The sequence below is a fragment of the Phascolarctos cinereus genome, unplaced genomic scaffold (assembly GCF_003287225.1).
Source record: "Phascolarctos cinereus isolate Bilbo 61053 unplaced genomic scaffold, phaCin_HiC Scaffold_5;HRSCAF=322, whole genome shotgun sequence".
Taxonomy (NCBI): Eukaryota; Metazoa; Chordata; class Mammalia; order Diprotodontia; family Phascolarctidae; genus Phascolarctos; species Phascolarctos cinereus.
Window position 1 is genome coordinate 416711360 of NW_027555958.1, and position 12383 is coordinate 416723742.

A 12383-nucleotide genomic window follows, 5' to 3' on the forward strand; every position below is an offset into this window, starting at 1 on the left:
AAAAATTGTTGTTTGTATGTTCTTTCCTCCCTTAGAATGTAAACTTCTTGGGGGCAGAGACTGGTGTTTTGGTTTTTTTGTTGTTGTTTTTATTTTTGTTTTTTTAAATGCAAGAACTCAAAGAGCTATTTTATTCTCAATAAAATAAGGGGTTTTTTTGGTTATTTTGTTTTGTTTATGAACACTTATTTAGTATTCAGTACAAGACGTCATGGGTCTTTCTTTTAAAAGGTTGTAAGCCCAAAGTATGCACAGCCTTTAACAGTTTCCTTATCTATAAAAAGGGGATAATAATAGTATCTGCCTCCCAGGGTTATTGTGAGGATCAAATGAGATAATATTTGTGAAACATTTAGCAGTTATTAAACTGTTCCTGTGAATGAGGTTTGTGAGATAGAGTCCTACTCCCAAAATTAATTCCAGAGCTAGACCTATGATTTGGTATGTGGAGCTCCTAGATCAGGAAACTCTTTACCAATTTTGGTTGACTCCTTCTGTGCAAGTTTAACTTAGAGGAATGCCTAAAAGACTGAGTAGTTAAGTGACTCTTCTTATGTCACATTAATAGTAGATTTATTTATTTATTTATTTTTTGCATGTGAAAAAAAATTTTTAATATGTGTTTTTAAAACTTTGGGTTTCAGATTTTCTCCCTTCCTTCCTCCCCAACCACCCTCATTGAAAAGGCAAGCAACTCAATACAGGTTATACATGTGTAGTTATGCAAAACACTTCCATAGTAGTCATGTTGTGAAAAACTAACTACATTTCCCTTAAATCTATCACCCCCCCCCATATATTCTGTTCTCTCTTTTGACCCTGTCCCTCCTCAGGAGTGTTTGCTTCTGATTACCCCCTCCCCCATTCTGCTCTCCCCTCTATCATCCCTTGTTCTCTTGTCCCCTTCCCCCACCTATTTTCCTGTAGGGTAACACAGATTTCCTTATCCAGTTGAGTGTGTATGTTATTCCCTCCTTAAGCCAAATCCGACGAGAATAAGATTCACTCATTCCTTCTCACCTTCTCCGGTTTCCCCTCTACTGCAAGAGCCTGTTCTTGTCTGTTTTATGTGAGATAATTTACCCCATTCTACCTCTCCCTTTCTCCTTCCCCCAGAATAATCCTCTCACCCCTTAATATTATTCTCCAGCTGTTACCCCTTCATCTCAACTCACCCTGTGCCCTCTATCCATATATGTATATTTGTATACATACATATAATTTTTTCCCTCCATCCACCCTGATACTGACAAAGGTCTCATGAATTACAAATAGGGCAGAGACTGTTTTTACCTTTTTTTTTTATCCCCAGCATTTAGCACAGTCCCAAGTTGGAATATAGTAACTACTTAATAAATGCTTGTTGGCTGACTGTGGGCCTTGTTGGAGCTGTTAACTAGAGTGAAGTGATGGATCTTGTACTAGTTTGACATTTAAAGGACATTAAGCAAATATATTCCTTCAGCAGGTAGAAACAACTAAAGTTAGCACTGTTTGCTTTATGGACCCATGATTTCATTAGTGCAGGGTAGTGGCCAAAGGATTTTGTATTTGATCCACTGGAATTTATTGAGGAGGGGCAAATGACATGATGGAATCTGTCCCTTTGGAAAATCACTTTAGTGGATAAATGAGAGGAGGGCATAGTTGAGAGATGTTACAAAGGTGAAATCAATAAGTCTTGGCAACAGATCAGATTTATTGATTGATTAATTGATGAAATTCCCTCTACTTAATGTAGAAAATTTCTATGACTAGAGATAGACAACTAGCCTTAGAGCTAACTGAGGTCAACGAGAAGTTAAGGAAAACTAAAATATAAAGCTGAGTCGAGTTCCCCATCCTTGTCCACTGTGCTCTTCAATCCCATCTTAATCTCCCCATCTTTCCCTGCCCTGCTTCTTCCCCTCAGTGTCAACCTCCTGAACAGTGACGGCCCAAGGTCTCCACTCCCCCAATTTTGTGGTGCTTGTGTCAATTCTAGAAATACTGGTTATAGCTGTGGGTTTAGATTGGGGAAGGGTCTCTTTTCAGAAGTAGCATGCCAGGTTTCCATCATTCATTCATTTTTCCACCTAGCATGGATGAGCAAGCAAAGTAGGCATGCCAGATAATCTTCAGGATCCTTCTTAGGTCTTTTTCCCACTGTGGATTCTCTATAGCACTTGTTGGCATGAGTGATTGAGTTGACTATCCAGAAATACTTCAGTATTTGCAGTGGAAATGTGAGAGTCACTTCTTAGGTCAGTTTTATTGGATCTTGTGGTAGGCAAGAATATTCTTTTCCCCAGTTTGAAACTTGCCAGATATACCCAGAAGAAAAAGAAAAAGAAAAATAGTTCATTGGCCACAAATAAGTTTGCTTGGGAGAGGGTAATGACCATCATAAAGTTACATAAACTATGAAGTACAACTACTGGATTTTTCTTTGTTATTCCATAGAGCCCCTTTTAAGTCATACAGAGCATAAAACTCAGAATTTTTGTGTAAATTATTATATGACTTTGCAATTTCTAGCTTTTAAAGTGAGCATATTTCTTTGCTATACCCAAGAACTGAGTCTAGTGGTTACATGGCTGGCTTTTGAAAGTAGCTTAGGAAGGAGGACACATTTCAGATTCTGTGTGCTGCTACTCTTCCTTGGCTTGGAGATTGTACTTTTCTAGTAAAGCCTTTGAGAGACACAACTTTGAAAGCAATACAGAACAGTGGAGAGAAGAATGGCCTCTGAGCCAGAAGGCTTGCAGGCTATACTTGTCGCATTACATGTGACCCTCTTTTCTACTTCCCTTTGGCTTCTGGCTGTCCTCTTGTGCAGTTCTGGGGCAGAAGAAGTAGTTCCTCAATTGGATTTCTTGATCATTATTTGGTCTGGTGTGAAATTCAGAGTTTTGCTGGAGTAGGTGTGTGGCAGTTGGGCAGTCAGGCAATCATCTTGGTTAGTAGCCTTGAGAAATAGAGATCTTAACCTAATCTTAGAAAAAGAACTAAGGTAAGCCATAAGTGAACTGCCAAGGGATGGGGAAGTGGGGAGCTTGGACCAAATAGATTTACAAGCGAATCCCATCAGCTGTTTAAAAAACAATACCTACTTCACAAAATTTATTTTTCTTTACTCCTTTAATATGACAAACACAATTCTGATACCCAAATCAGAGGAAGACAAAGCAGAAAAAGAGAACTTCTCATTGACTTCAGTCAACTCTAAGGCTAGTTGTCTATCTCTAGTCATAAAAATTTTCTGCATTAGGTAGAGGGAATTTCATCAATCAATGGTCCAGTTGTCACTAATGACTCTTGATGCAAAATTTTAGAATAAGATTTTGAGAGCACAGCAATATAATCAGAAAATAATTTAGTGCAACTAAATTTTGAGTCTTGCCAGGGATGTAAGCATGGTTGGTTCTAATTTGGAAAATAATTAACATAATCATATAAATAATAACCACATGGTTACTTCAGTAGGTATAGAAAGGGCTTTTGACAAAATATAGCACTCATTTGTGTTAGAGATTCTTAAAGGCACAGGAATGAAATGCTTTATGATAAAAAAAGCATACAATCTAAAATCGAGGACTGACATTATTTGTAACAAACACTAGAAACTTTCTTAGTACAAAGAGGGGATCAAGAATTCATTCTCCTCGCCACAGTTAGTTTAGCATAGTTATACAAATGTAACTTGGCATAGTTATAGAAATGCCAGCCACATCAGAAGACTAGAGCAAAATGAAAGGCAAATATTGGCAAAATGTAGGCAAAAATTAAACCTATTTACAGATGACACAGCACTGTACTTGGAAAACCTCAGATTCAGAGATGAAACCAATTAAGATGATTAAAAGAAATGTTCATAGAAATTCCATTTGAAATGGCTAAAATACTCAAAATATATGGGTGCTAAATTAATAATAGACATGCAAAATGAAAAAAGCACTGGCTTTGGAGCCAGAGCACCTGAGTACGAATCCCAGTTCTTCTGTGTGTGACCTTGGGCAAATTACTTAATCTCATTGGTTCTCAGTTTTTGCATTTCTAAAATTAAGGGGATGATCCAGATGATCCCTGGAAGCTTTTTTCTAGTCCTAGGTCTATGATCCCATAGATACAACTGCGAAACACTCTTTACAGAAACCAAAGAAAACAAATACATTTAGAGATATTCAGTTCTAATGATTAGCTGCTGCTAGTATAATAAAAATAACAATACTGGTTTACATTAATTTACAGATTTCTGTCCATGGGGTTTTCTAGGCAAAGGTACTGGAGTGGTTTGCCATTTCCTTCTCCATTCAGATTAACTACAGATTTCAGTACCAGTCAGGTTAATAAAGCTGAATGCTTTATAGAAACAGACATCTTAAAAAATCATTTGGGGGAATAAAACATTGGATGTCAAGGGAAATTTTTTAATAGGTAGAATGAAGGAGGAATAGCACTTCATTATCAATAAAGAAGAAACATAAAATGTATGACCACTTTATAAGTGACTAAATCATATATATGAAGAGTTTTCAATAGATAATAATAGCTAATATTTATATAATGCTTTAAGGTTTGAACAGGCATTACCAGTAATATTTCATTTTATCTGTACAACCATCCACATTTTTGAGGAAATTGAGACAGAGAGGTTTAGTGACTTGCCCAGGATCACACAGCTAGTAAGTGTCTAAGGCAGAATTTGAACTCAGGTCTTCCTGAAGTTTTACCTCGAACTCTGAAAATTGGACAAGATAACAAAAAAAAAATGGGGCTAATCAATTTTAGAGAGGCTATAGGAAGAAAGGCACACTTGGATGTTATTGGTAGAATTTTGAATTAGTTTAACCATTCTGGAAAGCATTTTGGAATTATATCATCAAAAAATGACTAAAAGACCTGGGAAAACATACATGAACTGATACAAAGTGAAGTGAGTAGAACTGGGAGAACACTGTACACAGTAACAGTAATATTCAGTGATTACCAACTTGAAAGACTTATCTACTCTGATTAATACAATAATCCACAACAATTCCAAAGGGCTTATGATGAAAAATGCTGTCCCTCTCCAGAGAGAGAACTGATGAACTCTGGGAACATATTAAAGCATATTGTTTTCACTTTCTTTATTTTTCTTGGGTTTTTTTGTTGTTGTTGTTTTGCAACATGGCTAATGTGGAATATGTTTTATATGACTTCACATGTATGATGGGTATCATATTGCTTACCTTCACAATAGGTGTAATAGGGGCTGGAGGGAGAGAACTTGGATTAAATGGTTCATATTCTCATTCAGAAATCCCACTGGTGGCATGTAATTTAAGGATATTTAAAAGGGAAACAAAGGTCCAGTGTATACAGCACTCCACAGTAGCAAAGAATTGGAAACAAAGTCTGTACCCATGACTTGGGGAATAGTAAAGAAGAGAAAATTGTGGTCAGTTCTTATATGTGGAATTTTTTTCTGTGACATATTTAATCAGGTCCTTCCCCACTTCCAGTTTCTGCATCTTAAGCGTCATTGCCTATTCTTTATATGATCCATGGGTACTTAGGTGAAAGAGCTAAAATGTAGTACTTTCTGCTGCTGTGTCTCTAAGAATAGATTGCTTTTTTTAAATTTAGTGTACAGAATCAGGTGGATGAAGTAATTGATGTCATGCAAGAGAATATTACAAAAGTGATTGAAAGAGGAGAGAGACTGGATGAGCTACAAGACAAATCAGGTGCAAATACTTTCTTTTTATAGCTAATACTGCTTATATTCTTACTTTGGTGTTTTAGATTTAATAAACAATATTAGCATTAATAACTCAACATGAAGAATTGGTTATATGATTAAATGTTGCCAACATTTTTATAAGTAAAAAGTTGGTACATTTAAGTAAAACATTTTTACTAATAATTTTTCATTATTCCATATAAATCAGCTGTCAAGTATTTACTTGATCACTTCCTAAAAAATAGAGATTAAAACTGAGGGGAAAAGTTATCTTTTGAGTAAGAATTTGTTTTCTTCTAGAATTCTAATAGGCTTTCTAAGGAGTCAGAGGCCTCTGCTTACTTCTGCTCACTAGTTACTTCTTAGCAAGACAGTTTGTCAAGCTTTTCTACTATTCACGCTCTTTGTTTTGCTAGTCTTGGTTTGGTTACCTTCATTTACCCACAGATGACCCTCCTGTGTTATTTATAGTCTGTCCTTTGTAGATTTGTTTGAACAAGAAACTTGTTTGTTTTTTTAAAATTCACTGGTTTGGCTCAGTTCAGTTCCTGGCATTCTCTAGCTTGTATATTAAATCATTTTCTTATCTAAACCCCTAATCACTTAAACACTTAAGCCACTTAACTTTTAAATAATATTTCCTCACAGAAGTTAGTGCCTGTGGGGAATGATTTATAATCATTTATTCGACAATCACTTATTAATCCCCTGCTATTTGTAAAATTATGCCCTAGTTCAACATAATCAAACCATTATCATTTGAAATAGATATTGTAACATTTCTTTGGGGATGGTATTGCATTTATGATTAGAAGAGTAAGTTTGCAGAACTAGAAATTGATATTTTCTTGTCCTTGTGTGACCTGATAAGGATATCTGCTGTGTCTTTTAATCATTCTCTATCTCCTCTGTGATTTAGAAAGCTTATCAGATAATGCAACAGCCTTTAGCAACAGATCTAAACAGCTTCGAAGACAAATGTGGTGGCGTGGATGCAAAGTGAGTATATGGGATGGTGGTGGGTTATTATCGAATAGTGAAGTAAAGTTGTAAAGAAAGGTGTGATAAATCCTATTGAGGCAGTGGTAAGCAGAGAGATTTCAAAAACACTTCCAGAAGCTGAGCTGCATCGTTCTTTTATAAGACATAATTCACAGTATCTTTTCAATAGCTTATTCCCTCTAGATAGATTTATCATATTAGAAAAGCTGTAGCCCTTGTGGTTTATGTTGTGCTTTCCCTCTGTAGACCATTGGCAGTCTTAAGAATGGGTCTTCCTTTTTACAGTGGAGTGTTTTATTGAAAACTTAATATTGGGGGCAGCTAGGTGGCACAGTGGATAGAGCACCAGCCCTGCAGTCAGGAGGATCTGAGTTCAAATGTGGCCTCCGACATGTAACACTCATTAGCTGTGCGACTCTGGGCAAGTCACTTAACCCCGATTGCCTCACCAAAAAAACCCCAAAACCTTAATATTGAACGTCAATACATTGAACTGAGTTGTTTGTTCATTTTTCAGTTATGGCTGACTCTTCATGACCTCTTTTGGGGTTTTCTTGGCAAAGATACTGGAGTGGTTTGCCATTTCCTTCTCTAGCTTATTTTACAGATAAGGAAACTGAGGCAAACAAGGCTAAGTGACTTGCCCAGATCAGTCTTCCTGACTCCAGGCCTGGCATCTATCCACTACACCACCTAGCTGCCCCACAGTGAGCTGAACTTGTTTAGTTATATTTAAATTAATTTCAGCACATAAAATAGCATGACAATTTTCAGTCACTCCCTGTGAGTCCTCTTCAGGATTCTTTGTCCATTCATCCTTTCCCCCTATTTTTTAATTGATGCCTTTTCTTTTTGTATCACATTCCTTTCTGAATATATCCATTCCTACTCTCACAACAGTGATCAAAAAGGAAAAAAAAACCAGTTCAGCAAAATCAGTCATCACATTGATCTTTTTTGCAGTATATGCAGTATTGTACATCTGTAGTTCCCCACCTAAAAATGCAACATTCCACTAAAGTATGGGAAGAAATGATATCGTTATTTTAAATGAACAAACAGAAAAGAGAAGAAAAATAGTAGGCAATGTTGAAATCAATTATTTGGTAAATTCATTTTTAACAAAAATCTAAGTATCCAGCATCATTCCAGCCAATTCTACTAGTCTCACAAAAATTTTTAACAGGGAAAACTATATTTACAGAGACATTCCTGCAGAAATTTTGATGTGAACCATTCATACCTCTTTAATTTAGTGTGACTACCAAGCATTAGAGGAAAAATATTTCTTTTATGCTCAAATGATGAATTTGAAATTTCACAATAGCAAATCCCTCACTTCTCCCCTTGACTTGTTTGTTATTCTTGGCTTTCTTGAGAACTTTAGAGATTCATTCCCTTTGTAGTTAGTACGTGTTACAGACACAAATCTCATTTTTGGGATTAGCAGTATTTTTCTGCTTTCTCTGCCCATTGCTTCCCTGGCTGGCATTTTGCTTTGCCAATGTTCAGCCAGAGCTGCCTCTCCGTCCTTGCATTTTTGACTAACCACTGTAGTGGTGGTGTAGGGAGGATAATCCATCTGAGGAAAGAATCCTACGACCTAAGGCAACATGTGACCTACAGACCCAAGGAGCTCTGGCTTCTGTGGTTAGTCTGCATTTTAGCTAATCCAGATTTAAGTATATACAAGTTCTGCCTTCTTAGGAAGACAGGAGGCTTCGGAAACCATACTCTGATTTTGAAGATTTATTGAGGTATACTTTTTTTTTTGTTAGGTTAACAGTTTGAAGATTATCAATAGAAAAGGAGAGTTAAATTTGTGTTTCTTCTACCCTCCACATACCCAGATGAAGACCTAAAATACAGGATGAAAAAACAAAAAAGCATAGAAAATCAATAGAATGATTCTACTAGACCTTTTCATTATTTTTACCATGCAACTTGTAAACAAACATTTGGCAAGCTTATCTTTATATGTAGTTAATTCTCTGAAATACGGCTCACTTGATATAATCATCAAGGCATGTGTGTAAAGAAAAGACAGCATAATATCATAGGAACATCAAGAGGTTTAGAACCAGAAGATTTAGGCTTAAATCCAGGACCTGCCACTTATGAACTTTGTGACCTTATGAAAATACTTGTTTTTTTACAGTGATGTTCATATAGCACTTTGTTACGTCTCATGTATGCTCCTATTCAAGCCTCGCAACTCTGTAAAGTAGGCTTTATAGATATTAATGTCACTGAGATTCAGTGAAAGGAAGTTACAAAGGAAGTGAGCGAGCCAATAAGCCTGATCTCTTTCTGACTGCAAGAACTCTTTATGTTGTGCTACACCACTGCTTCTATATCTATAATGAGGTGACTTTTTCAAGTGAGCAAGATTTCATTGAAGATTACACATAACTCTTTGTATCCGTCTTCATTTTCTCTTCTGGAAAATGGAACTTTTTTCTTTTATCTCTAATCTTCCAGCTTTATATCCGATTGTCTTAACTGAAACTTTATTACAAGGTCTATCCATCGAGGACTAGTGATTAAACACCCTTTGCCCAGAGTTCAAGGTTAGTCTGTATTGAATTCCACCGGACTGTATTATAGGAAGGACCTAGAGAGATTTTTTAAAAATAAATCTGAAATAATTTTACAAAATAAGTGAAAGTGATTACAATTAGGAGAGTTAAATTTCTTTTTTTTTTTCATTTCCCTGAACTTTGACTCTTAGTTTAAATTGGTCCCTTTCCCTTTCTTTCTCACAACAGATACCGTACTACTATTGTAGCATTTAGGCAGTCCTTGGCAGAGGTGTATATTCCAAGAAGAAAACGCTATTCATTGAAGTGTTTTAAAAGTTGTGTAAGAATTTCTTTTCCTATCTTATGAATTTTGAACCTAGCACAATTTGACAGGACTTTATGACATGTCTTTTGGGTAAGGTTATAAAACTCTTAGAATTTTGTTCCATACCAACTTAGTGTTCAGACAGAAAAGTATTCAAGTACTGAAGGTAGTACGTGTAAACCCCCCTTCCCCCATATGGCAGTTGTTTTCATCTGGCTTGGCTTTCTGCATTTTTTTTTCTTGGTTATAATAATTCATCCAAATCAAAGATCTGTAGGACATCCTCTAGTTCATTTTAGTTTTGGGTATTTATACAACAGAATGTTGAACGTATTGCCACTAAAATGTTACAGATTTGTCTTTAAGTGATATTCAGTCAGGTCCTGAGTAATTACAGTTTGTGGCACCGAAAATAATGTTTTGTCTGATTGTAGCCATGTATATTCTGTTCAGTGTGAACTACTCTGTATTTTTTGTTTGTTTGTTTATTTGTTTGTTTTTAGGCAGTTGGGGTTCAGTGACTTGCCCAGGGTCACACAGCTAGTAAGTGTCAAGTGTTTGGTCTGAGGCCAGATTTGAACTCAAGTCCTCCTGAGTCCAGGGCTGGTGCTCTCTCCACTGCGCCTCCTAGCTGCTCCCTACTCTGTATTGTTTACAGACATTTTTGCTGAAAGACCTCTATTTAGAGTCATCAAGAAATATCGGTTGATAAATGCACTTTTCAGTACTAAGTAGTCAGTGGGACATTTTCAAGTGCATATAAAGAGGCCCAGGCTGGGCCTGACTCAGGTCCCTCTGGTAGTTTAGGCTCAGTGTTGGAATGTGATATATAACCTATGTCAAATTGCTTACCATCTTAGAGAGGGAAAGGAAGGAGCTAGAAAATTTGGAAACTCAAAATGTTATTTTAAAAAATGAATGTTAAAAATTGTGTTTACATGTAATTAGAAAAGATAAAAGACTATTTAAAAATACTGGAATGTGAGACACTCAGCAGTTAGCAAAAGGAGCTATAGTAACCCATAGCAGGAGAAGGCTATTCCACAAGGCTGTGTGTGCATCAAGGACACAACAGGTCGATTCAGCTGACTGAAGGGCACCTGCCTCTCTGCTTCCAAGTGCAGTGGGCTAGCCAAGCCTCCAGTCTAGACTGAAGCTCATTCCAGCAACCAGGAAGTGATGTCAGCTACCTTATTCTCCTGAGTCAATCAGGTCTCAAGAATGGTTTCAACAAAAAAAAGTTAGCCTTTCTCAAAAGTTGCATGGAGAAGGAAGTTGAATATTATAGAAATTTTTACCCAAGGACTTCTATTTAAAGTTGTCAAAAAATCAGTTTATCAATTCATTTTTAGTATTTAGCAATCAGTAGGACATTTTGAAATGCTTATGTAAAGAGGGGGTGAGGCTCTTGGTCTCACCTCACCCTGTGACTTACTAGGCTTACTGTGAACATTCCCACCTCTCTTCTACACTTCTGGTTCTCTTGAGTGTACCACCATCCTTCCATCTACCTGCTTTGCAACATTAGTGTCATCCTGAACTCAATTCCCACTCAGCCCCATATCTGGTCAGCATCTAAATCTTGCTAATTCTACCTCCGAAACATTTCTCAAATATTTCCTTTTCTTCCCACTCACACAGCCACTCCTTTAGTTCAGGCCTCCATCATCTCTCACCTGGATGGTTACAGTAGTCTTCTGGTTGGTCTCCTTGCCTCAAGTCTCTCCCCACCCTTATCCATCCGCCATACAAAATCATTTAGGAGAAATGGTCTTCCTAAAGCAGGTCTGACTATGTTATGCTCTTACTCAATATCAAGTGGTTCTGTCCTATTACTAGGATCAAATACAAAGCTCTGTCTTTGGCACTTAAAGCTCTTCACAGTCTGGTCTTATGCTACCTTTCCAGCCCCATTGTATATAATTCTCCTCTATATCCTCTAGGTAAGATCCAGGTAAACTGGATCTTCCTATCACACAACACTCCATCTGCTGTTTCCATGCCTTTGTAATGGTCATCCACTAAGTCTGGAATGTGCTTCTTCTCCTCCAGTGTTCTTCACTTATTCTGCTCTATTACATTCAGCCCTAGTACTACCAGTACAGTAATACATCTCCTATTTATAACATTATTCCTATACTGTATTGACATTAAACATACCCTATAAAATCATGTTTTCATGAAACCATCTAGGGGCTATGCCTATAGTCCAAATATTTGTCACTCCACCTTTAGAAGAAAGAGCTCACTCATATCAAAGATTTATTTTTTTAAAAAATCAGTTTCCTCAGAATGTTTTAAAGTCAGCATGGCTTTCACTTGATTTCTTCCAGCACGGATAAGAAACCTTTTTTCTGCCTAAGACCACTTATCCAAAGTGTTTTAAATGAAATGAGTAAAAATAGAATTGATCTAAAGTCATGTAAATTTTTTAAAATCTTAATTTAGTTTTAGAATTTGAGAGTTAAAAAAAAGAAAAAAGATTAAAATTAATTTTCTGCTACTCTTTAAAAAGTTTAAACATTTTAATATTGTTAATAAATGATAATACTGTTTTTACACACAATTGGAGAAAATAAAATATTTTTTAAAAAGAAAACATTTTAATCAATAATGACAAAAAATAATAAAATTATACACTTCAGTTTTTCCTAAAGAAGAGAGTGGTAAAATACTAAGATGGAGGTAAAGGTGGAGATTCAGAATGAGAGATAACAGTGCTCACAGAGAGGAGACAAAATGATTCACAGACATAGACCTTTATGCTATCCCACCTGCCCCCTGCATCCTTGGGGCCTTTTAAGATATTATGGTTAAAAGCTTAAAA

The 12383-nt window shown here is 36.3% G+C and overlaps 1 protein-coding gene across 3 annotated transcripts in view; it reads left to right on the plus strand.

Moving 5' to 3' along the window:
- VAMP4 (vesicle associated membrane protein 4) overlaps window positions 1–12383 on the plus strand; it is a 35336-nt gene that overhangs the window by 20660 nt on the left and 2293 nt on the right. For 2 of the 3 annotated variants that reach the window (XM_020970481.2, XM_020970479.2), the window contains exons 5-6: window positions 5611–5711; window positions 6627–6706. In XM_020970481.2, coding sequence (XP_020826140.1) covers window positions 5611–5711; window positions 6627–6706 — 181 coding nt within the window. Of the gene's footprint in view, window positions 1–5610; window positions 5712–6626; window positions 6707–9477; window positions 9572–12383 lie in introns of those variants that run through there. The other variant, XM_078156498.1, reaches the window with a different exon arrangement.